Source organism: Chelonia mydas, chromosome 2 (assembly GCF_015237465.2).
Source record: "Chelonia mydas isolate rCheMyd1 chromosome 2, rCheMyd1.pri.v2, whole genome shotgun sequence".
Lineage (NCBI taxonomy): Eukaryota > Metazoa > Chordata > Testudines > Cheloniidae > Chelonia > Chelonia mydas.
The window spans coordinates 191156216-191183417 of record NC_057850.1 but is presented as its reverse complement, the minus strand read 5'-3'; the positions used below and the strand labels follow the sequence as shown (position 1 = coordinate 191183417).

At 36.7% G+C, this 27202-nt stretch overlaps 1 protein-coding gene across 10 annotated transcripts in view; it reads right to left on the bottom strand.

Annotated features, from left to right (window-relative positions):
• SLC4A7 (solute carrier family 4 member 7) overlaps nucleotides 1–27202 on the bottom strand; it is a 160741-nt gene that overhangs the window by 11383 nt on the left and 122156 nt on the right. For 6 of the 10 annotated variants that reach the window (XM_043540905.1, XM_037890402.2, XM_037890399.2 and 3 more), the window contains 17 exons: nucleotides 26162–26319; nucleotides 24571–24658; nucleotides 22406–22552; nucleotides 20950–21053; nucleotides 19084–19258; nucleotides 16504–16637; nucleotides 14941–15186; nucleotides 13194–13299; nucleotides 11997–12158; nucleotides 10162–10275; nucleotides 8521–8682; nucleotides 7943–8194; nucleotides 4876–4944; nucleotides 4135–4308; nucleotides 3587–3718; nucleotides 2680–2780; nucleotides 378–485 (listed from right to left, as the gene is read on the bottom strand). In XM_043540905.1, the coding sequence (XP_043396840.1) occupies nucleotides 378–485; nucleotides 2680–2780; nucleotides 3587–3718; nucleotides 4135–4308; nucleotides 4876–4944; nucleotides 7943–8194; nucleotides 8521–8682; nucleotides 10162–10275; nucleotides 11997–12158; nucleotides 13194–13299; nucleotides 14941–15186; nucleotides 16504–16637; nucleotides 19084–19258; nucleotides 20950–21053; nucleotides 22406–22552; nucleotides 24571–24658; nucleotides 26162–26319 (2432 nt within the window). Of the gene's footprint in view, nucleotides 1–377; nucleotides 486–2341; nucleotides 2394–2679; nucleotides 2781–3586; nucleotides 3719–4134; nucleotides 4309–4875; nucleotides 4945–7942; nucleotides 8195–8520; nucleotides 8683–10161; nucleotides 10276–11996; nucleotides 12159–13193; nucleotides 13300–14940; nucleotides 15187–16503; nucleotides 16638–19083; nucleotides 19259–20949; nucleotides 21054–22405; nucleotides 22553–24570; nucleotides 24659–26161; nucleotides 26320–27202 lie in introns of those variants that run through there. The other 4 variants (XM_037890400.2, XM_043540907.1, XR_005224001.2 and 1 more) reach the window with 3 other exon arrangements.

Below are 27202 nucleotides of genomic sequence, written 5' to 3'. Positions count from 1 at the left end.
TCTGATACTCAGATCCTTTATGAACACATGCCAATAAAACTTTTCGTAATCTAAGTCCCTTTCAGATTAGCATACATATCTCAAGCAAACTGGAAAGGTCTTCTAATTAAGAGACAATTCTTTTTATATTTTAATTAAAAGGGTTCATAGCAGGTATGACACTAGTTACTGTATAACCTCTTGGTAAAGATCACCAAAAAAAGAAGGTTTTCAGAATCTCAAGTGTCTCTTGAAAGTAAGATGTCAATATATATTCTCCCATATATTTTCAAGGTATAGAAAATACATTCTTAAAACAAACTATTTTCACAGCCAACAGCTGCTAAACACAAACAAAACTGCAGTTAGAAAACGTGTAAGTGGGTAATTATAGCTACCTCAGGTTAGCTCTGGTTACTTTGGCATTCTCAGTATTCATGGCAAGAGCCTTCCATTGTGCAGTTTTGGCCATTTCGTCTGATATGTTTACAACTGAGGGATCAATGCTGAAGAACAAACATACTTTTTGGTTAGTACTCAATACCTTGCAAAGCATTAACTTTGTCACCCATACTGTTCACATCAGTAGTGCCTTCTGTTATCACTTACATAGCCACAAGTGACATTTTAAGTAAAAATCACCCTAATGCAGTTAAACAGAAATTTAGAACACCAAATCCTGGGTGGTCTCCCATGTCGTAGCAGCTTAGGACTGTTTGTATGTAACATAGTAACTTTTGAACACAGCATCCTATCAATTCCAAAAATTCAAGGAATGTTCTAGGCATTAATTGCCAGAACCCTACTGATTTGGGGGAAGAATCAGAAAATCAAAAGGGGGAACATGGGACACACGGAGCCCCTGGCATCTGATTAACACACCCATAGCTTCATGCACCTCTGCAATTATCTATAGATCAAACAACTGCACCATCTTTAATGCCCTTCTAGCATAACAATCCCATACCTCATCTCCACCCAGCCTCCCAGTGGAGTATGACAAGATGACACCCTGACGGACTTATCTCCCAGACTAATGTTGGGGGGGAAAGGGGGAGATATGGGGCACGATGGTGAGCACACAGCCCCTGGTTCGGGGCAGAATGAGGGACCATGGTATGGTTAGGGAAGCACATAGTCCCTAGCATGGGGGAAGGAGAGGCAGATATGGGCCCTGGCATTGGGAAAAGGGGTGCAAAGCCCCTGGCATGGGGGGGGACCCTCGTGAGAGAGGAAGGGGGGTATGGAGAGCACACAGAACCCCTGGCATGGGGAAGATTGGGAGGAGTTGCAGGGAGTCCTGGCAACAGAGGGGGATGGCAGTGTGGCACACAGAGAGGTTGTGGGGTGGAATGCAAAGAACCCCTGCTGTATACAATGAGTTTGGCCTACAGGAGCTCTGAAGTGTGTGATCCCCTCCCACTGTAATATGAATTAGATACTTCATTTTCTCAAATATCTTTTCCTTTAATCTTTCAAAAATCCATTATGGGTTGTTTAGGAATTATAAAAATAAGTCGTACTTTTTGTTTTTTTTAATAAAGGCTGACATCTTTCAGAGATCAGAATTGTTCTGACCAGTACCCAGGAAATAATCAGGGAAGAAAGCATAAAGGCACTATTATTCTGAATTTGATAAAAAGAACTGAGGTTGAAGTGACCTATATCATGAAGTATGAAGACCTAAACTGTCAACTTTTCCTGCTGATCCAGCATTTGAAATCAGGTGATATTTACTAGATTGCCAATAATCTAGATGTTGCTCAAATCTACTTTTTACATGCCCCACACCCCGAAACAAGTATTTATACAGATAGCACACAGTGCCTCAGTCAAGTCATTTTTGCCACTCTTCCCCCCCTCTTCAATCCCTCCCACAAATGCAGTCCCTTTACAGGAATGATTAGACACTGCCTGATTCTCCACTAGCATGCACCTTATGGATCTATTCATACCTATGCAAAGTAGGCTTGAAACTCTATCTTATCAGGACAGTAGTATTTCAAACCCATTTTCTTCAGCTATGACTCCACAACATGTAAGACAGTGGGGAATAAGGCTCTTTCTCAGCAAGAGAAAAACTGAGATAATTTATCCAAATAGTAAGCACATTATTTTTAATTGCTCTGGTTCCAGTTTAATAATCTGAAAACTATTTTATGTGTGCAAACTTATAATTAAAAAGGTGTAAAAATTATGATCTGCAAAAGACAGTTTTAGACCTCAACTTTATAAATCAAAGCAGCTGGTAAACATATTGCTCAACTAATGCCATTAGTTAACTATACTTAAACGAAACCTAACATTTCATATCATTAGCCATGCATAGTAACACACAAATATTCTATAGACAAGAACTGACCAAAACAGCTTCTTCACCCTGTGAACAGCTGGTCGAAACTGAGTCATCTGATCTGTTCAAGATGGTTATGTAAATGAATTATTAAAATGCAATTATTTAAAAAAAAAAAAAGGGACACACAAGCCCCTATATCATAAAAGGCAAGATTTGCTTCAATTCTTTCCCATTCCCCAAGCCCTCCCCAGCTACCTATCTGAGTCACAAGCTTAAATGTAAATTTGTTCACTCAAATATGTCAATTATGTTTATTTAATTAAAGCAAAAAATATAAATACTGCATGTAATACAAAGCGATTTAAAAAACCCAAATTTCAAAAAAGCAGTAAGTTGTATCATACCTGTATTTTAGGGCCTTTACAGGAATCTGTAAGAGATTTCCTCCTTCATATGGAAGATGTACAGTTTCACTGTCCACTGTCTGAAGCATTCGCTCTGCTTCCTGCAGGTCACATGCATGACATAAAATTACTCAAGAAGCAGAAAGAACAATTAGCCCAAGCCAAGGAGATTGAGTATTACACATTTTCATCAATTCAGTAGGAAAAATTACCCATTTACCTTTGAATATTGTGGTGGCAGGGGGAACTTCCCTGAGATAGTTTTCTCTCCCTCCCCTCGGCTAAATAATTTTTAAGGTAAATAAGAACCTCTAATGATATATTTAAAAGGTTTGTTAGGGAACTGGCGATGAGAGGGTTAGTTTATCTGAAATTTTAATGGGAAAAATTATACAGGCAAAATTATTGGTAAAAAAGTATCTATTATTCAGTTTTAACTACAGCCCTGTCACATGCAGTGGATGAAATCCTAGTCCTAATGAAGTCAGCAGAGTTCTGTCATTAACTTCACTGGGGACAGGGTGTCACCTTATGTCTTTAGAGACTGGTGAAAATCCCAACACAACCAGTATGTCATGGTAGACATTGCTTCTGATGCTAAATTTGAAAAATCCACTGAACCACAGTTAGGTATCAAATTCCATACCATTAATATTTTTATAGTTGTCCTATTCTTTCCTTGAATCCTAACAGAGATTGTGGCAGTAACTCCTATGGCAGAGAATTCCAAATGTTGATTACTTTAGATATAAAAACCTAATGGTTATTTAATGTAAACTACTTTTTCTTTTTTTTTAAATTTCATGCCAATTACATTGCCTTCTAAATACTAGGGTATTTGCTTAGGTTTTCTGTAGCAGTTTCCTCTCGCAACTTTCAACTCACTTTTGGCCTTTTGTACACTTACCTCTTTTGCCTTTTTCTTTTTATCATCTTCTTTCTTCTTCTTACTTTCTGGCATAAGGTCATCCAGCCAACTAAGCTCTCGTTTGGTGAAACATAAGTCCATGAGCTTACGAATGAAAACTAATGCTAGCACCTTTCAGGAAATAAGAAGAATCCTTTAGAATATATTTATATGAATGTCAGAAAAATAAAAATATGTATATGCTAATACGTTATCAGCTTCTTAAACCAAGGACAGAATATTTTTTCTACTCATAGAAAGGTTATCACATCATAACTTCAAAAAAATAGATCTGACTCACTACTAAAAGAACAGATGGACCATTGAGATAACTACCATAGAACATAAATTTTTACCAAGTCTATAGCTTTTCAATTAAATCTGATGTTTATTTTAAAGAAAAGAAAGAAATCGTAACTGGCTTCCAAAAAGGAGGATTTTTACTATAACCTTTTTTTAGTCAGCAAATAAACCCTGAAGAGATACATTAATCCACAGATCCTTTTGGAAAATGAACAGATTCCCGAAGATGCTGGGAAAGAACTTACCATCATAGGGAAAACAACAGCAGCTGCAGAGGCTTTAATCACCCATAAAAGAACTAGACAGGTGAGCTGAACAACTGTGAAGACGTGGACCTTCCAGAGTGGCACATAACGGAGGTAGATCAAATCAGGTTGATGTTTGGCAGGCATTCCAAACAACTTTATACGGTCAAAAAACTATATATTGAGAAGAAAGTCATCCTCAGTTAATGATTTTATCCACGTAGAAGTGGACAGGATAATTAAAGACACTGGGAATATTAAAAATAAGATTCTTTCATTTTACAGCCGATACATGAAATGCATTAATGTAGTGTATATTTGATTTAAGTCACTACTTGTTTAGTATTTTAGAAAATGGGTGTCAATATTTAAGGATTTCATATTGTTCAACAAGTGCTCAGTGAAAGAACACATGCCAGAATTTAAGTGTCCCAGAAATAAGAGCAATTATCCAGACATAATGCTCAGTACACGTTTCTACATCCTAATCTGACAATACATTGTACCTTTACTTACATTTCAATAAAATGACATTTTAAAGTTCCCATTTCATTTGATGCAAAGCAACTGATTTCAGATCATATTTGCAATTTTACCCTGAGCACGTGGTATGTTTCTATTCATAGAAAGGATATTCCAGGCAAAGACAATTTAACTTTAGTGGGTTTTTTAGTAGCCTTATCAAGTACAAAATGTTTTCTAAAAAAAGCAATCAGCTTGTTTAATAAAAATGGAACTTGCCTGGATGCCCCTTAGTGAAGATACTCCCATGTAAAGAAAGACACCATACAAAACTGGCATTGGAATAAACTAGGGGGGAAAAACAAAGTTAAAAGTTTGCATTTATAGAATTACAAAGTAAAATATGGCAGTCCAGGTTAATGGAAGGTGCTTAAAGTAAGGGATCTGATTTTTCTTTTTCTTTTTTTTTTCAGTGCTAGGTTGACATATGTAGAGACCGAAGTCCCTTATTTAACCAGAGAATAAATGCAGAACATGGCAGCACCAAGGAAGAGGGCAGGTTTGCCACTGTGCTTCAACCATGTTCGAAAGGGACTGCCTCTAGGATTAAGAAAAGTCTGCATGTCTAATCAATCCTTGGCCTGTCTGACACTGCAACCTGAGTGCCAGTTAGTACCAAATAATTTGGTTTATGTAATACAGACAGCCATCTGCTAAGAAATGGATTGAGACCACCAGTTTATTTCACATAATATGCTATCATATGGTATTTGCTTTTCGGTCACTAATCCAGCTAACACAAGTGAAATGAAAGGTCTCTAAAATCTCCTGAACTATCCATTCTTCAAATTCTGCAACGCCATATTTTGCTCTGATAAAGGATTGCTTTAAAGCTTACAAAAGTCAATGGGAATCTTTCCATTGACTTAATGGGCCTTGGATCAGGCCTTTATAATCCATATATTCTAATGAAGAGTATTTTATAGGATATAGGTCAAGGTTGACTTTCCCTTCCAGTTGACTATACTGAAAAGTTCTAAATGCTTTGAAGACAACCAGGATATACATGTGCATCTTACAACTAATCTTGAACACAGGCCTTTACTGAAACTTGACAGAGAGACAGAATCATGAATCGTGCCCAAGCCATGTTCATTATATATGGTGGGGTGGCTCACAGTGAGGACATTTTCCTATTAAATAGGCATACTAAGAAATTTCATTGGGGTTGAACTACAACTACATTTAATCAGGTACGAAGAAATAAATATGTGCTTTCCATCAATATATTGAACAACAGCGCAACAGCTTACAGCCAAGCATAACGGGGAGAGAGGGTAGTTGGAAGCAAAAGAGAAAGGCAATAGCCATTTAAATTAAAAAGAAAATTAGATGGAGTATTGCACAAGGAGTAGACATTCATTATTAGTTTCCAGCTGCCTTTGGCTCCATGGAAACTGAACAACTGAGTTTCATAAAAATCAGGCATTAAACGTTTAGAATTTGTGAAATGTGAAAGAAACAATATAGGTCAGATACCAATCTTCTGCATCTTTACTTCTCTACAATACTCTGTTAAGAGTATTAGAGGATCAGTTTTTGAATGTTTCCATTGATAGTGCCTTAGTGACCTCTTGGTGGCTTTCCCATTGTTAGATTGCTTTGTTTGGATATTTTCCTATAATCTAATCAAAACTTCTTCTTTAAGACCATTATTTATTGTAACACCCATGGTCAACCTCTAATACTTTAAAGCCATATGAATAGGGTTGGTCAGAAAACAAGAATTCTGTTTCATGAAAAATGTTGAGGTTTTGACATGTTCAAAAAAATTTGTGGAAAAAAACAGACGCCCTCACACACACCAGTAGTTAGGGAACTCACCTGGGATGTGGGAGACTCAGGTTCAAGTCCCTTCTCTGCCTGATTCAGGGTCTCCCATATTCCAAGCAAGTTTCCTATACACCAGGCTATTACCTAGTCTGTGGGGAGGTCTCTTTCTCGCTCGCATTTTCATCAAAACTGATAGATTTCAGGGAAAAGTTTTGGTTTCATTGAAAAATTCCTGGCCATCTCTATCACTGTAAGCAGTGAAAGAATAATTTAGAGATAATGCAGATGTGAACTGAGGCCCTAATATAACCTGCAGAACCTTTATTATGCATGGCGATGCATAGAAGAGAGAGGATTGAGGTTGATGCTCCAATACCAAAGTAAGTTTGCAAGACTGCTAAATAGACAAAACACAACATTGTGTGAATAGTGAGAACACAGTATATGTAAATAACTGAGACAAACATGAAATACCACAATGCCATTTTTATAGAATCATTTCCTTGAGAAGTGTACATTTAATCTTTCTCCTATTCTATATTATTGCCACTCAAGCAGGTGTACAGAGCTATCGTACCTTTCCTCTTCCTTCACTCCCTTAGCTGAGGGGTGGGCAAACTTTTTGGCCTGAGGGCCACATCGGGGTTGCGAAACAGTACGGAGGACTGGGTAGGGAAGGCTGTGCCTCTGCAAACAGCCTGGCCCCCGCCCCCTATCCGCCCCCTCCCACTTCCCGCCCCCGACTGCCCCCCTCAGAACCCCTGACCCATCCAACCCCCCCTCCCACACACACACACACACACACACACTCCTTGTCCCCTGACCGCTCCCTTCCGGGACCCCTGTCCCTAACTGTCCCCCCAGGACCCCACCCCCTATTCAACCCCCCCTGCTCCCTTCCCCCCAGTCTCCTGACCGCCCCCTCCCATCCAACCGCCCCCTCTCTGCCCCCCAGGACCTCCTGCCCCTTATTCAACACCGCTGCCCCCTTACCATGCCAGCAGCAGGACAAGCTTATTGGAAAGCCTGGGAGCTGGGCGGGTGCAAGCCACGCTGCCCACACGGTGGCATAACTGCAGGGCAGGGGGACAGCGGGGGAGGGGCCAGGGTCTAGCCTCCCTGGCCAGGAGTTCAGGGGCCGGGCAGGACGGTCCCGCGGGCTGGATGTGGCCCATGGGCTGTAGTTTGCCCACCTCTGCCTTAGCTGCATTAGGGTATAGACCTGCCACAAGTTAACCCTGAGCCTGGAAAACTGAAAAATAACTAGTCAGAAAAGAGTCTTAAGTAATCAAGCATTTGAGATAAGGAACGAGTGTTTATCATAACCTCTGTCTTCTCAGATGTCTTTTACTCTCATCTATGCCATCATTTCTATTAACTCTAAAATGACAACTGTAAAATGAAAGTGGATTTCTTTTAATTCGTATATTAAACTTGCTTATATTATCCAATAGTAAATAATGATATTAAAATATAAAACATGCTATGTTTTAGAACAACCATTATCTCTTACCTTCAAAACAGAGGTCATGAACACAGAAAGGCCCATCAGAACAAATATCATTAACCCTGTCACGCGCTGCTCCCGGATTCCCAAGAACTTAGGTTGCTCTCCTGGGGCAGAGCATTCAGATTCTACTTTTAGGCTATTGACGTGACTTATAGACAGGACAGTTGCAGCCACAAACCAAGGCAAGCCCATTATTGAACATATCCCTAGCATAACACCAACCATGAGCAGATCAAGATGATAGCCACAGCCTTTCTGTAAAGTCAAGTAAAGAAATGAGTTACCTGCAAAAATGAAGATTTGCACCACATAAAAGATTTATACACTAAATGACTAAAAAAAATTCTCTAGATAGATTTCTAGAATGCCCACCACACTAGTAGCCATGTGTTTTGTTACTAGATATGAACAGGTCATTTAAGTAGCTGCAATTTAGTTTTATGTTTCAAAGACCTACACTATTTACGGTTATGTAACCTATTTAGAGAACACTGAACAAGTTTCTTTTGCAATAAGTTGTCTTACATGCTTACAATTGAGTTCAGAATATATTCGAAAAATGAAGAAAAGCTAACTATTACCTTTAACTTATGCTCCTTTCTGTTTATGATTACTGCTGTAATTTGCTGGTCCATGAAAATGAGAATGGTACAGAGTAATGCAGGAAAAGCAGCTACCAGTAGTGTCCACCAAGGATTACCTCCAAGAGGATCTATGAGCCATCCCCTGTCTTTTTGAGTGGGCTGGAAAACAAATTTGAGTAATAGGAATGAAAGTCTATAACTGTAAATGCCTGCTATGATAAATAGGTCAAACTCAGTTTAGATTAAATACTTTTTTTAAAAATGCCTTTTAAAAGAATCATATTCAAGTTTTTAAATTAATGAAAATGTCTTGGAGTGAAGTTAGATTATGTTATGTTTGTTCTCATGCTGTCACTTGGACAGCATAGAGGTCACCAACATTATTGCGTCCATCATGTTCTGTCCTGAGTCTGGGTGTTACAGGATAGGATGCATGTGAGGGACAGGCATCTGTTGATGCTGACCAGCCATGTTTTAGGTCTTCTGGGGGCCTTTTTGATCCTACTTTATTGATGGAAAGTCTAAGATTTTTCCCATAAAGAAGCTGGTATGCTTCGGAGCAGATGACCATACCATTTTAGAGTGTTGGGCGACAGTTTGAGGTAGTGGGACATGTTTAGTTAGAAAAACGGATCTCTTCATTCAACTTGAATTTGTCCATTTGAGAGTTTCAATCTTTTATACATGCTTCATCTGAATGATATCCAACTTATTTTCAATTTTGACACCGAGAGGTCATGTTTCAATCCCACAGGTCAAAATACTGGCCACCAAAGCATTATAAATCCTCAGTTTGTCTCTCTACTTATCAGCATATTGAGTTTATGAAGAACATTCTTGATCAGGTGCCCCTTTACTGACTACGCTTTTGCAGTTTGGGCGTCAAGTTGCTTCTTGATGCTTCCAATGTTATCAACAACAGAGCAGACCTAGGTGAAATCATCATCAATCTCAATTGGGGTGATCACCCACTAAGATGCTAAAGCCAGCAGGCTGATCAAAACTGCCAATTGTAAGAAGTTTGGTTTTACCCCAATTAATTTTCAGGCCAACTTTTGCTGCTGAGCTTTCATGGATTTAGGTGCCACAAGTAGCTCATCCATTGATTTGATAACTAGTGCTACGTCCTCAGCAAAACTGGTGTAGGTGAGGATCTTACCAAGGGCTTATGCCTAAAACGCATTTAGTTAGTGGACTGAAGGAGTGGTGCAATTAGCTGCTAGGTGTACATTATTATAACATTAAGTCATATGAGGGTGTGGTTTATGTGAAAAAAATTTAGCAAGACAAAACAACATAATCCTTTCCATTTTTCTTGGCTTCTACACATCTCTCCTGAACAAGGGTTCATGCTACTCTGTGAGATAGAATAGCAAGGATCTCCAGGAACTTTCTTTATCAGATGAAAATTAGATCCAGAACAGAAAATGCCGAGAAATTAAAAACACAAATCAATCCAGAAAAAAAATTAGCATGGAAAAAACACGCATATTACAGTGTATTTCTTTGCAAACACAAAAAAAGTCAATTTCTTTTTCCATATTTAACAGCAATTTTTTCATTTTTCCACTGTTCAACTATCCATGAAATTGCAGATAATTTAAACCTTTTTAAATGGACAAGGTTTTTGTTTCTTACTTCAAATTTCTCAGGAACATGTAATTTAGCAGAAGGAACTCCAACAAGCCAGTCAATCAGAACCATGATCACTATGGTCAGAAATACAGCAAAGTCACTGATTGTAGAGCGCACCTAGAAGGGAAAAAAGGTATCTTAAAATACAAGCTATTTTCACTGCTATATTTAATGCCTGTGAAAATGGATAATTTTTGCAACTTTAAATTAGTTCAATTTTTTTAAATGATCGAACAGATCAGATTTAGCCCACAATTCCTGGCACTATCTTCTCTCATACTTTATCTGTAAATTAAAGTGACCTATGACCATAACCCTATTGTCTTATTGCCCATCCTATTAATGGAGGATAAAATATTATCTTAAATCCTAGCCTCAAAGAAGTGATCTGTTGGAGGAAACAAATTCCTTTAAAGGCCTTTGGAAATGATTGGGTTCCATTAGCCTTAAAAGAAGGACCAGACCATTAAAACAGGTCCCTCAGCCCAACAAGATGCATGTGCCTCCACCTCAAAATATAAAATACAATGGCCATCCCATAGCAAAAGTCATAGAATCATAGACTAAGGTCAGAAGGGACTATTATGATCATCTAGTCTGACCTCCTGCAAAACACAGGCCACGGAATCTCACCCACCAACTCCTGTAACAAACCCCTAACTTACGTCTGAGCTACTGAAGTCCTCAAATCGTGGTTTAAAGACTTCAAGGTGCAGAGAATCCTCCAGCAAGTGACCCATGCCCCACGCTGCAGAGTCTAATTTTTATTCTTAAACTTCCAATCCCATCCTAAACACTACATACCTAGTATAGTTGCCTTCCATATATGATAAGGTATGATTTCACTATGAAACAATAGCCATGATGCTTTTCTGCAAGATGCCTGCACAAATAGTGATGACTTTTTCAACTTGCAAAACATTGTAGTGGCTACCCCACAGGACGCCTCCCCATATAATAGAGCTGTAGCACCAGCCAGCCAACAGTGCTATTGACTAATCTCACGGATCTCCTCTCACTTGGGAGTTGGCTGGCTGCTCATCCCTTCCTTTCTTACATCTTGTTTCTACACTGTCACTCTTATTTCCAAGAGCACACTTTAGAATTTACAGTTTTACTGAGATCTGCATGTTTATACTTCAGCTAATTTGGGTTATACTGTAGGACAGTTTCAAGGTATGGAAGATGGACTGGTTAATGTGCATATGTGGGTATGGGTTTAAATTTCACAAGAATCTTCCCCACTTTCTTTTGGCTAAAAGGAATTATCTTCTGGCATTGATCCAAGCAGCAAGGATTAGATCAGCCCTCTAACAGAGGCTGAGTGAAGGGATGTTGCTCCCAACACTCTTGTGTTTGGCGATATACTTTTTCCCCCAGGTTAGGTATCAACCCATCATCCTGTGCCAATGGATGTGACAAACCGTGTGGATGTCTCATCACTTTGTGAGATCTGACTATATCCCAATGTGGATTTGGGGGCCTGCTTAGGTCTGTGAATGTTTAAGTTACTCATTGTTGTGAATACAGTAAAGAATTTAAGAAAATGACAGTTCAGTTATCATAATTTCAAGAACTTTTAACCATTTCCAGTACCCTCTGTCTCAGTGTCTATATTTTTAGTTTTAACTCCTAAATTTACAGCATTATCAGCCAATTATCAATCACTTATTTCTGTCTCACCGGGAGAATGATAGCAGCAAACTAATATTCTCAATACAGTGTTCTGAACCTTTGGAAACACAGTAAGTAAAAGCAAAACTGAAGTGATTTACATGATTGTATGCAAGAAGGAAAGGCTTTCATTTCAAAGCAAAATGGCAGTGAACCCTAATTACCTTAGTAGGGAAATAACGTTTGGTCTTAAACTGTTTGAGAAAAGAGGAGAGGAAAAATGTTGTAAAGAATAATATCACGGACCAAAACAGAACATCTGGAATATATGGGCCATGATGACCGCAAGCTGATCCAAGAAACACACCATGAAACTTTTTGCATTCCTACAAACAAAAACAAAAAACAAGTTACACTCTTTAAAATAAAGGTCATTCAAAGGAGCATTATAACTTGAGGCCTCCCCCTTAAACTCACCAAAACAAAAAATTTGCACTGAAAAAGGCAATCAGTTTTTATTTTTTAAAGCGCAAAGTCTATACTGAAGCTTTCTACATAGACTAATTACCCCAAGACTTAAGGGAGGTAGGGACCATGCATCAAATGCTCTCAGCATATGCTCCTAAAGTTGGAGAAGTTTGGAAGCAAATCTTAAATTGTTAATTTTGTTTCTGTCCTAGACCAAAGGTGTCTAGGGAGGATCAAGGGAGAAATTTCAGAGTTTGTTGCTTATGTAGTAGAAAACCAGACAAACATTCTTATACTACCGTTTAGGACTGTGGATAATTCCTAAAACAAAAATTTTTTAACTTGTATTTACTTTTGGTCCTAGCATAGAGTATTACAATTGAAGACTTATCTTTACATCTCCCTCACTCCCGAACCAAAAAATGATCCTCAAATGTACTTTATACAACTTTCAGACTCTAATTTAGCAAAGCACTTAAATAACATGCTTAACTTTACACATGTACTTAAGTCCACTGAAGTCAATGAATCTTAGCACATACACAAATCTTTTGCTGAATTGAGGCCTCATATCTTATTAAAAATGAATGTTTCTAAGATAATATATTAATACAGTAAAACAATTACCAATTAATATCAAAATAATCACCAAGCCTCTGAAAGAACTTGGCCCTGCCTGTCAAATACAGAAGCATGCATGGATAAATGTTTAAGATTTAGATCAAGCCCTTACTGTGAAATTGAAAATTATTGGCATGGATCATAACACAAAAAAGAAGGCATCCACCTACTCAAAAGGGAGAAAATATTCTTTCATCTTTTCAATTCTCCCCTAGTGTTCTAAAAGTGTTCTGCATATACAGAATTCTAAAGAAGCTGATCCAGATTCAACTGGGGGATGAAACAAGATGAAAAATAAGTAACCTCATGTTTTAATTTTTTGAGTTACTCACAGAAACTGTGAGGTTAGTCCATGTTACAGTATCCACAGATGTATTGGTCTTCAGCCACATCTGTAAAGTTTCATTGCTAGGGTTCTGAGGCTCAGAACACACACATCTGAAAAGTAAAATTAAGTATCAGTAAAGAGCTTTTCATTCTTGTTTCAGTTTGCTTTTGAACTTTTAAACTCTTAACACAATGTTGCAATTTTAAGCTATTTACATTTGTAAAAAGTTAAAGTGGCTACAATAACTTCGATCCCAAACTACTACATAAAGATGACAGAGTACAAGGCTCCTCATTATGTGCAGTGAAATACATGAGATAAGAAAGTGGCTTTATTAAAAAGAACTATTAGAAATATTTTCTGAAGAGTTCCAGGAAAAAGTGTTCCATATATTTTCCTCTCAAATTCTAACACATTAAATTCCTTCAAAACTGCATAAAGCAAAGGTCTCTGTCCAGAAACAGGTAGCAGGTACTTATAAAAAAATTTCCTTATAAAAGGGACATAAACTTGAGGGGGGGAGATCACATTTATTTCTAGAACTTGGTGCCTACTATAATGAATATAACTGAACAGTTGACAAAAGACAACCTTTTTCCTATCTGGTTTATACTGTACATGTGACAGACTTTGGGTAGAGTCAGTTTCACTTTTGAACCTGTTCAGTCATTAAGTTTCGCCATTGTTGAAAAGATCCTTATAAACATTAAGTAGGGAGCAGAAAAACCCCAAAACAATTTTTAAAAAAGACAAACATCATAGGGCACTCAATCTGAAAAGAAAATTATCTTACAACATTCAGGCTGACAGCATCCCTTTAACAGAATTAAAAAATCTGAGGTTATGAACCTGAATTTTATGCTTGAATTGCACTTCACGTTAGCAAATTTGTTTGCAAGTGAAATGCATTTTGGAATACTGGCACTCCATAAAAGAACCTGCTCATGTAGCTATTGTGGGTTTTAATGGGTGGCCAGAGAAATAAAGACAAGTTATTTCAAATAACCAGAGACAGGCAAGAAGATAGTTGAACTATTTGCTAGGCTTAGAGAAACGGTTTTCCAATGAACCCGAGCCTGAAAATCAAACATAACAAGTAAAAATAAAAAATATATACATCTTGTGACTGCATCTAAAGATAGACGGTGAATAAAAAAAATCTGAAGGTACAAAATTTCCATCCTTATTGTATAAATTTAGTCTATATTATTATTTACATTATTGAAAACTTTTTACAGTACTAAATATTTCAGTTGACAAAACTCTTTTCTCATATATGTACATATATTATTTTAAAGTTTTAAGATTTACTACACCATATCAGGTGTACAGCAAAACAAATTGATTTTACATAGCAAAACAAACTGATCTTCAGCTAGTGGAGATTTACGTCAGCGTAACTATTCAGACTGGTATAACAGAGCAGGACTTGGCCCAACATGTTTAAACATTTAGTAGAGATTATATGAAATTTATACCATACCTACCATGCTTTCTCTTATATGTACCTGAGATTGGGCTATCTATATGCAAAGCTGCAATTTTATGACTATGTAATAAAAACATTCAAGATGCAAAAATTCAAGCATTCAAATTATTAGGCTTTTTTTTAAAAAGAATTCTTGAAAGCATATTATTATATATGTTCATTTAAACTTCCATTTATACATTCAGAAATTTTACTAATGGACTGTAAGGTCTTCCATTAGTATTATCCTGGTGTAAAAAAATGTAAAAAACCTGACACTTACGAATATGAAGTCAATTTATCCAGGTCATTGTGCATATTGAAGGTATAAAGTTCTCCCAAATGAAAAAGCTTTTCCAATGCTTCATAGATAAATATAATGCAAATGAGTGCTGCAAAAGCCTCCTCAGTAAATCGAGTGATGTAACACACAAGGCTGCTTGCATCAGTTGCTACTAATACTATGCATAAAAATGAAGTCCACAGACCAATGCTGGTTCGCAGGGAAAGATAGGAAAGCCCATAGTCCCTGTTTGAAAAAAGAAAATACAGGTGTTCAGTAAAACTTTAAGGCTACCTGAAACAGTAAACCATTCAATCTTGTAAAAAAAAGGTAAGGCACAAATTTTTGTCCCTGCACTTGTACTCTCTTGAGTCTTGCTTATCCTGACCTGAGGGCAGCCTTTGTTTGAGGCAGAAACATCTGGGACTCTACTTCTTTCCTCATCCTGAGGGCTGGAGCTGTTACTATGGAGAAAGGGTGCTGGGATCCAACGAGCAGTTATGTAGGTAGGGGGCGTATGAACCCACTCTCCACCTAAAGGGTGTGGGGTATACTTTAAGGCTGTCTACCTTTTCAGCCTCAGGGTTCCCTGTCAGGGTCAAAGTCACTATTGCAGTTTAGGCAGAAAGGTGTGGTAATTCTTTGCTTTGTCTGACTTTTTCTGGCACAGGACTGGAATCCTGGTTTCCTTGCTGAAATCAACCAGTGCCTCACATCCAAGTGGCAAAGAGTTTCTTTATATACTCCAAGTCCTGTTTTCTCCTCTAGCTGCAGCATGCTAGGGCTAGCGGTCTCTACATGCTGGAATTTAACAGCTAAATGTCAAGACTAAGATCTAAAGTCTTAAGTGTGCTTTCTTAATTTGCTGGTTGGGAGGAACCACAATCCACATATCTGAACTGTTCTAGAAGATCAAAGAGAAAACGAATACTGTCAAACATTATGGCTGAAAGTGAACGATAACTTATACTGATACAGATACACCACCAAGGAAATATATAAAAAAACACAATAAAAGACTTCCACAAGGAAATGTTGATCCTCCTTTTTTCTTTCATCTGTGTAAGATTGTTACAATTTTTAAACATAAAAGTAGTTTTAAAACATTATATTTATAAGTCTAATATAGATTATGTATCAAATTATTTATAATTCCAAAAGCAAGATTTAATCTATTTAAATTTGTAACTAGAGATGGGATAGAAACAGTATCTGGATCTAGATAAAATTCAAGGCAAGGGTACAAGGTTTAGATTTGTGGCCAAATCAAGACTAGGGTTCAACTGACATTTGACATTGCCAAGATCTTGCAGGCTATTCTTGCAAAATTATGGTCACCAGAGCGAAAGGCAGATATCTTCTGGCTTTTGATCCAACCCCAACACGAAGTCACAAAACCAGGTTTGCATCTGAGAATTAAAATGGAGCCCAACTAAAATGTAAAGTCTGGTTTTAGTCCATGCCTACTTGCAGATTTCCACTTTCAGTATTACAAATCTATAAGGAAGTCTGAGTTATCCTTAAGTTCAGAAAACGTATCAAGTCAATGTAAATATTACTTACTTGCAGAATTTAAATAATATTTTTTCAAATACTAGAACTGGTCCAGTGCTCCCCAGTATCGTAAGAGGTTGCCCAGCAAACAGAGAATAGGCAATCCCAGTTAATGAGGCTCCAAAGAGAGATTCTATTGCACTCTGTTTGGAGGGAAAAAAATTGCTGTGACACATTGCATTTATGGTTAACATTTATCACCATGTTTTCACACTTATGATTTTATAAACCACCAACTTAGAAATAAAGTTAGGAATGAAAACAGTAAAACCAATATTGATATTGATGCTTTATACACATAAGTAACTTAACACAGCACTGAAATAACAGTATCATGGTCAAAAGATTTGGAATGCCTCACTCTTGAACAACTGTAAAGCTATCCATACCCATAAGAACAAGTTATTCATTCTGAAGGCTAAGGAGGAAAGCACACACCAACAATTTTAACAAACACAAGGTCTATCAAATGTGGTTAAAGAAAAAGAAAAACTGTCTTTCTCTGGAAGAAAGAAGATATTGCAGCATATCTGTATGAAAACTTGACACAGTGTGCTGTATCAAACCTGCACCAGTCAACCAAGCATTACAAAAGAAAAACTGTGAGTGGGTGTTACTGAACAATAATGGTTTACATATACATGACAATGAAAAGATGGAGTAGTAAGCCAGCATCCCACCTGGTAATGCATTTCTCTTTGTTAGGGTAAACTATTTATTTGTTTTTGTCCTTGAATTACATGCTTTACTAAAACACTTTCCTCTTAAAATAAATAAATAAAACGTTATAAACCACTACAAGAGAGAAAAAGCAGAGCTTTGGACCTAAAACATTGTTTAAGTTTTAAAAAATTACCTAAGCCAGTCAAAAAATAAAATATGAAAAGACATGAGTTTGACAAGAACATTCTTGACTTGCAATTTTTAAAAAAATGCTCTTCTGTAATTATTCATGCCCGAGAAAGCTAAAACTAAGCAAACATGATTGAAGCCCTAATTCAATAAGGCACTTAAACCTGGGCTCTGAATTGGGGCAATAAAAGGAATTTTGCATGCTACACATAAAAAGATGATGTATCAATTTGGTCTGTTGTTCAAGTGTTAACCTCAAACTAGTATTTTAGTTCAATCAATGCATTAACTTTGGGCTCTGAATCAGGATGGTGGCAGGGACAGGGAGTACTGTGAAGGTGACATTCTCTGGGAATGTGAGGGAGGGGTTTGAACACAAACTTTGTACCTTACAAAGTCAGCTACTGTGCTTCAACATACGTGCACAGTAACTAATTTATTATATTCATTGATGCACACCAAAGTATCTGAAGGCAGGAACAAGCCCGCAAATAGTCCCAGACAGCTAAAAAAAAGAAGGTATTTAAAATCAAATCTTAAAAAGGAACACATTTTCAAAGTTATGCATAAGAGGTACATGTACAAACCATGTTAATGTTTTTATGCCAACTGCCTGAAAACTTACTTCTTAACTCTAGAGTAATAAAATTATGGCACAGTACAAGAATGTAATTTATTTCTGGAAGCAGATTTTGTACCAGCCAACGGCTTGCTAAAATTCTCCTGTTAATAAGGAAATGTTCAAGTCACAAGCCTTCTTTGCAAAAAATAAAGTCCAGTTAAATAAGTACAAGTGTAAACAAGTACTAAATTCAAGTTTAAAGGTGTGCTCTGAAAAGCAGTATGGAGTTTTTTTTGTATTTTGTATAATCAAAATCCTAAAATGTTTTAAAGAAAAATTTAAATACATCCTTATATTTTCCCTAAAAGAAAAAAGTCATTTTCACAACAAAATTAAAAATAGAAAATACGTTTAATAAATTATTTTAATTAACAGTCATTAGCTAATTCACACTGAAACACTGACTTTATACAATAGTGGATGTGACCATTTCCCCCTTTAAGAAAATTGCGAAGCCCTAGTAAGTAATTTAGTTAAAATGGCTATAGTCTGCATACTATCCAATATGGCATTACCAAGATTAAAAAGATATTTCTCTATAGCCAAATTTGTTAAGGTTTAAAATGAAGAGTATTTTCTGTTTATAAACCTTGGTTATCTCCTCTTATTAAGAATATAAAGTAGTACACAATTAGTGAAAAAACATTTATATTTTGTCCATGGTTTAAATATACAATTCTGCTTCCTCTGCCAATGCATCATCAGCATTATCATCCACACAGGCCTACTACTCAAGGCCATTAAGCTTGGTTAGCTATCCACCTTGAGCCTCTGACTTATCCTAAGTAGGCCTACTGAGATGGTGCAGCTTTAGTGCTTACATTTTTTGAGCCAATTCTATTGTCCCTTTCCAAAAAGGCAATGAAAGCTCTTTTTTAATTCATGAAGCCATTCACCCAGTAAGGCAGGATAAACATTTTTACCTTAACTGTGCATCCTCTCCTGTTCACATTTTCCACAGCAATTACCTTTTGGGGAATGTCTGCTTTGGGGCAGGCTAATCAAGGGCTGTGGATAAACTCTTCAAATAAAAGTATGAATAAATGAGACAAATGCACACAGTCACTTGCCTCTGAAGATCTAAAAGCCTGGCCACTACCATTCTTTGTACTCACTATTCTGCCTTCTGTAGCTTCTCCCAGGAGCCCTCCAAAAGTGATTACAGGAGACATACAGGCACAGTATAGGAAAAGAATCGAGGCCAGGCACTGCAGGCTTAATGCATCCTTGAAGTCACTCAAGAAAAAAGGTGCTTTCCTTTTGATGTCAAGTATCAAACCACCAAAAAGCCTAAATAGGTGAGATGAAACTCGTCAAACTGTACACTAAAGGATTCTAGCTAGTTTAAAACTATGGGCTACACAAGATTGCCAATGCCGACTGCCAGCACAAAGTTAACAATTTCATAATCCAATTTAAAATACAACACAGATTAAAATGTAAACTAATTTAGTCAATTCCAATCCAGTTAATTGTATAAAAAAGTTACGTGGTTTATACTTAACTATATATTTTAAAATGCTGTTTAGCTCTTTTGCATATAATGGGCTAGACACTGAAAAGATCCTGGCAAATCACTCTGCCCAAACAATGTTTTAAGAGGCCCAGATCTGAATGAAGTGGTCATCAAAACACGTAATAAGCACAAAAAGAATATTTAAAATCCAGCTTTTAGGACAGGGGTGGGCAAACTTTTTGGCCTGAGGGCCACATCTGGGAATAGAAATTGTATGGCAGGTCATGAATGCTCACAAAATTGGGTTTGGGGTACGGGAGATGGTGAGGGCTCTGGTTGGGGGTGCTGGTTCCGGGGTGGGGCCAGAAATTAGGAGTTCAGGCTCCCAGCGGCACTTACCTCAAGCAACTCCTGGAAGCAGTGGTATGTCCCTTCTCCTGCTCCTACACGGAGGCGCGGCCAGGTGGCTCTGCATGCTGCCCCATCTGCAGGCACTGCCCCTGCAGCTTCCATTGGAGCACTGGAGGGGGCCACTGGAGCCGGAGTGGGGCCATGCCACAGCTTCCGGGGAGCCACATGCTGTGGCCCCCGACCCTGCTCCCCGGCTGGAGCGCCGGAGCAGGGCAAGCCCCAGACCCTGTTCCCCAGCGGGAGCTCGCAGGCTGGCTTAAAACAGCCCGCGGGCCATAGTTTGCCCACCCCTGCTATAGGACATAATACTGGAGCTGAAAACAAAGTCAGTTCATATGGTGACAGGTTCTCTATGGAAAAGTATCACTAAATTCATGCTGTTGAAAATTTATTTGCCTGTAGGATATTAACTCTTGAACCTCTATAGTTTTTTTTCCAGCTGATCCAAACCTGCAATAAAATTTTAGTGAAGATTAAGATTGGTTAAGTTTTATCAGTTGTTTTTCTAATTTGTAGGCAATCCAATTTTTTAGCCAAGGATTTGAGTTTACTAAAATTTCCAGACAAGAAATGCAACTCATCTATAAGAATTTTCTTTGAATTTTTTGCAGGTCTAAAAATCACTACTTTGCCCATATTCCATTGGTATGAATCTTGTTATATGATGCTGCATATAATACTGACCTCTTCTTCTAAAGTTTCTTCTGTGGGGTCTAGAAAATAGTTTAGACATTGATTTGTACCTAATGCAATATTTTAAATATCTAGCCCAATATAGACAATTTCCAAGTTGCTGCTACACTCATGATAAATGCATGCTTTATAATAGTTTAAAAATTAAAAATATATTTTGAAAATTTAGTCAATTAAAGGAGGCATCCTCATACTATGAAATCCTTCACAAGTGTGTTGAGGAATATTGCCACAGGGTTGATAATGTTTTAAGCAGGACAACAATCACAGGCAAGAACCAATCACTTGAAAAGGAAAAAGGATGTGTTTTACCATGAATTTAAAAGATTTAAATGTATCATTCTACAAAATGGTAATCAGTATTAATGATTTATTGCTTGTATTTCTTTGTGATAACTAGTATTTAGGTAAGCAAACCCACCTTCCAGTCCTCCGTAGCTCAGGTCCAGCATGATGGCTCTCCTGTTTGAGAATCTCTCCTGTAGAAGTAGATCCATTTGGAAATTTAGGTATCTTCCTTTTCTCCTAGGTAAGGAAAGTACATTAAAACATTTTACTTTAGGGTCAACTTTTATTAATAAGCCTCTGGTCAGGAAAAGTTTGCAAAGACCCAATACTTCCAAAATAAAATATTTTAATACAAGGTATTTGATAAATATTTACAATACAAATGTACAACATGATATGGATGATACTTGTAAATAAAGTTCCCAAAAGGCAACAGTATCTGTGAATACACTTTGAATACACATGGGTTCTGAGGAGTGAATTCATAGCTCAATTAACAATACATTTTAATGGCAAGATACACACAATTCAGGTATAATAGTTATATCTAAAAATTATGTATGTATGTATTATATACTGATTACATATATCCTATATCATGTGTGCATATACATGGTAATGTAAACACAAATGCACACACCCCTCCTCATTATGCAGACAGCTTTGCTTTTTATATGGACATGTAAAAACTTTGCTCCTTATACTCAGCAAGGTCCACCAACAGCACACAAATAGCACAGGCTTCCTTTGTCTAACTCATATCCCACAACATCAACTCACCTACTTTCTTTGGAAACCAAAGCCCAGGCTGTAAGGAGCCCAAGATTTTAACTTCACATTTCTTGATAAATAAGCTACATTTCCCCCTTTTAAATTTTGTCTTCTCTTTAAACCTCTCCAAGATTGTTACTACCTGACAGAGTATATGACCAGCCCTCCAGAAGAGGAGCCCCTGTCTCTCACTGTACCAGACCCTTGCTGCAGCAATTTCCCTCAACTATGAGAACTAATCAGGTTTTCTTTAGAGCACAATTTCCCACCCTAACACGCCTGTGGGGTGCAGCATAATAGCAGCACAAAACACTCTGTAGAACAACAAGCAGAAGACCATGTTTGGGATTCAGATTCTCATTCCAAAAATAGCAGAATGCATTAATATTATCCATTTTTATTTTTCACTATAATTTACAGTGTTTTCATTTTCTAACCCAGATTTTCCCTACCTAAATTTGTATTTAATTTTTGTTTCCATTTTCCTTTGGAAAAACTGCAATAGTCTAGTTTATAATCATTAGATTCACATAACAGAACTTTTTATTATAAAAATACCAAAATACAATTTCAGAGTATTCAAGATTAGAGAAATTAATAAGATTGATTTCAAGCAAAAACAGAGGAGAGGAAATAAACAAGTTAACGTAATATAGCTAGTGTTATTTTACAGAGGGTCTAATCTTTCTCCCAGATTGAAAGGGGAAGGAGGGTACTGCCGCTCTAATAAATGTTAATTATTATTATTAGTTTTGGATTGCATTTGGAAATGTATTTTAGAAACATATCACAGACCACAATACTGTAAAAGCTCTTACCTGGGAAGGAACACTTTTTGGTGGCTCAATGCGTATAGATGGATCCCACTCTCCTGGAGGCAGGACAGTCACTTGGTCTAAAAATTCATCAATTCCTGATAACAGATCATTACGGTCTTTAGCTTTATAAGCAACATCGTGGAAAACCTTTATTGGGAAAAAAATACACACACAAATGAATGCTGGGTAAGAGCAACCCATTAGAGGGACACTTGAGTAAAAAAGTCATAGGCAAATTTTCCATGTGTCGCAACTCGGCTTTTACTTGTGCACTTGCAATTTTGCATGTAAACAGGTTTGTATAAGCCTTTTTCAAATATTAACAACTGTGTGTGTTGTTGGTGGGTTTTGCACATGCAAATTCTTTCATATATGTGCACAAGTGCTTGCATTCATAATCTTGTGCATGTATATACGTAACTGTGGTTCCAAATATTCTTGAAGTGTTCTTGACTAAATAATCTACAGTCTTGTTTATAACAAAATCAATACTTCCAAAAATCCATCTTTTCTTTACAATAGTTGTGCTGATTACTTTTTGCATTTCTCTCAGCATTTTACTGCACAGTCAGATCTCTCCATGGGGAATCAGAACCTCCTTAGTTTAGTCCCTGCTCTGTCACTGACTCATGGTGTGGGTCCAGATCCCCTTTCAAACAGTTTCCCTATGTACAAAATAGGGATTATACATTTTAGACGTCACCGGGATATTGTGAGGATTAATTCATTAAATGTTTGTAAATATTAAAATACCTCATCCTCACAACATTCAATAAATGAATTAGATTTACAACTACTGAACTCTGATTCAGTAACAGTTCAATGCACCACAGTCAGTTGTGTATGCCACCCCTGAATTAATACATTCAAGCTATTTAAAACTAACTCAATGTCAAAATATACATACTGATTAAATCAGGAACTTCATATTCATCCACTATATATATATATATCCTTAAATTTCATGTATTCTGGGTGGCGTCTTACAAAAGTAGAAAGTACAGAGCCAAATCACACTCTCTTTAAAGTTAATGGAACTTTTGCTTTTGCAAAAGAATCTCAGACTATATTCAGTTTCACAAACCAGTGAGTGACTATTTTAACTTGGGGTTTCTGGTTTCAAGTTAAACCAATACGGCTTAATTTAAAAAAAACTAATCACACTTTTCCTTTGGTGGAGTTTTACCCATTAAAAATGATAAGTTTAGTCAGTATTAGAAATTGTTTGCAAAGGCAGATCCTAAAGAGCTGCCATATGTACTGGAAGTTAATCCCTAGCAATGCAGGTCTTCAGAGGGAGAAAGAAATTATATAATTCTGGAATTTTTAAATATTCTATATTATTAAATGTTTTATATAATTCATTTGCTAAACACTGATCAAGTCAATTTTTATTCCCAATAAGCCTTTATGTTCCTAAAAATACACACCTAAAACCAGAAGCCCTAATTAAAGACCTTAACTTTAGAAATATTTCTGGATTAAAATTCAAAAGTTAAAATTGCTGTTACCCAAAGAGATGCTAACATTTCCGTTAACTTACTCTAACAGTAGTGAGAATTCAGTATTGAAACAATATCCAAATATGCTGTGGGAGATGTCTTCTTTTGAATGAAAAATAGATGAGATCCTGATCCCCAGTTCTCTTTAAAGACCTCACAGCACTGCACAGAAGACTAGAAGTATTAATTCAAGTGTCTGGCAAAATTTCAAGTTTGGCCATTACATTCTGCCCATCTAAAAATACCCATTCGGTGTTTGAGTTTTATACAACATTCTTAATTTTCTGTCCTGTACTACTGTGTAACATTACAGTGTATTGTTTAATAGTTACCATCTTTCATGGCAAAAGTGGCTGTATTTAAGAGGTAGGTTAAAGATATATATATAGCTTGTATATCTTTCCACAAGTACTTTTGGGATCATTCTACAAGAAAGGCAAGGAATAAATTTAAATTGCTATTATACATCCATTCCTCGTTTCTGTGTCTTCATTGTTCTTTATATAAAGTTAGTTTGGTTGTGCCATGTATCTGTGAATTATAGGTTGTAAAGAGAGTTCATTAAGCATAGTCTGTGAGAACATGATTTTAGACTTCTGCAATGCAAATTTTTATTCAACACTCAGGTTTGCTTTCAATGGATTGTAAATATATACTACTTGCATCATCAGTCATAAGCGTTGCTATTGATCTTCCGATTTCATGGTACTGTGGTGCCTTGCCAGCTGGACCCAGTAACAGAAACAAGAACCTGTAGGAAAAATTAAGACAGGAGAGGAGACCAGGAGAGCTGAGTTATTTCACCTTAAGCCTTTTGTAAAAAGCCAGCTGCTCAAACCAAATCTGAGGCTCCTTGTTCAAATCATATATTAGAATTCATAATTTGTAGGCTCATAATTTTGGTACTGATAAAATGGATGATGTTTTAGCTACACAAATAGAACACAAAGATTTAAATTACTGTAATTTTGGAACTATTTCCTGTGAAAAATTAAAGCAGTGTTGCCATTTTTTAAAAAGAATTTTCAAAACCAGGTAATTCAGTTAGAATCATATTGCAAAGATTAGTAGGCCAATATTATTATGCAATAATTATACTGAAAACCATTAAGTTCAATTTTCCATGCTGTCCTTGTAAGAAAATCTCCAGACAAGTTCTTTGAAGAAACTACAATTGCATTTTAGATATAAAAACTAAACCAAACATTCACAGGTTTTACCCTTCTCCAACAATAACCCAATGGACATATTTTTTCTCTGATGGCAGCTGTAAATGAATCTGATGAAAACATGCATCAAACAGTTTAGTTCTACTGTGTCTGGCAGTGTGCTGTATAAATTAGTTCATAAAAAATTATCATGAAAATCATTTCACATAATCCCACATCAGATTAATCACATTTTTGTCTACCAAATGTATTTAATTTTCAATTTATCAAACTGCTTTCAACATTAAGTCCCAGCAGACACATTCTATTACAACAAAAATATTAACCTGCCCTCCCCTGGGGGGGCCTCAAAATACTAATGCAGGTAGATCCAACATACACTTGCTGTGCCAGTGGAGGTGAATTTCATCCTCAGTGATAAACACCAAAGTACTGAAAATTTTTCCCTTAAAGCCATACCATTGGTAGGGACTGGAGAAGAGAAGGATTATACCCATCCTTCACTTTGCATTTCCTAGCCACTAGAAAAAGAAAGATGTAAATGTATTTCATTTTGGCATCAGATTTGCAAAAACTAACATCCGTATTCACATGTAAAGACACATTAGAATATACACTCTAGAGATCACATGATCAAATAAGTTTCCCACACTCTAGCTGTGTTTTCACAATACAGCACTCTACACAGAGTACTCATACTTCAAGACTCAATGGACTATGTCCATTGTCATGTTAACCATTGGGGGGTGTAAGTCTTCTTAGTCACATAGTTAAAACGGTGTAAGAAGAGGACCAGCAGCTCTGAGATCCATCCTTCCCACACCCACCTGTATTGTCAGTTTCAAACTTCGTAAATAGTTCTAAAGATATCAAAATATCATTATTTTTTCAAGTTTTGGGAGGAGGTTTAGATGTCCCTCATTACACAAAACTGCAACAACTGCTTGCCGTGCAAGTCAGAGATTTAAGACAGTTCCTGTCCCAATGAGTTCACAATCTAAACTCTGATCTATGCTCTGCTTGAACACTGAAGTGCTGTTACTTCATTGTGTGAGTAAATGCATGTTATTCAAGGATTTCTTTACCGTGTAGGAACAGGAACCTCTGTGAGACCTGAGAGAAGCACAGCAGGGGACAGTCTCACAAAAGCAATAATTGGTCTTTCCAAAAAATCTACTTCTCCCACCAACACGTTTGATGCTTCTGCTCCTGTGGGAATTTTCCTCATGAAGTTCATATCAACCTATAATATAGAGATTAAACAATTGCTTATTTCTTTACAATTCTTATTGATAATTCTACAAATAATTTTTAAAAACTAAAAAGAGTATTGATCAACTCTTGTTTTGATGAAAACAATATAAATGCAAAAGAAATATTTCACATGTACAGGAACAGAAAAGACAAGCATATGATGTGTATAAAATATGTCTGTCAGCAGTATTTTATTAGTATATTGTTTTTATTGTTACAAGTTAGAACTACTATTATTTATTATATTCTAAAAACTTTCAGCTACATAATCACTTTTTCACAGTAACTTCTCAGGACAGAAATATTTTCTCTATGGTAGGGGACGTTACTTGACATCAAATAGACAAAACAATAACTAAGGAGAGTTCATGTAATTATATGTAGTTTCCAGAATGTAGTTATTTTACATTTTATAAATGGTATTTTAAATATTTTTAAAGGAATTAATAGCTTTAATATAATTTTCATCCACAAAAAACAAACAGCTGAAACAGAATAAAGAAACTTACATTTCTGCATATAATTACAGAGAACATTACAAAACTGTACAGCACATTGACTCTTTAGTTTACAAACAGATACACAAAAGGCACAAGAAACTAACACTAGTTACGTTGTTATCTAGAAAACTTACAGCTGGCCTCTTGAGTCCCACACCAAGTGTGCCACAACTACAGTGCCAGGAGGCTGACTCCTGCCCAACAGGAGACAAGGCAGGTGTACAGAAGGACAGGCCAAGCAAAAATGTAAAAACTGTGACAGAGTAGGAATAAATGGCACCTGCCATGATCAGATGAGAACTACTATGTAAATTAGCTTTGCTTCAGCACATTTATTAAATTTAATTTCGCAAACAACTTATTACTATCTTT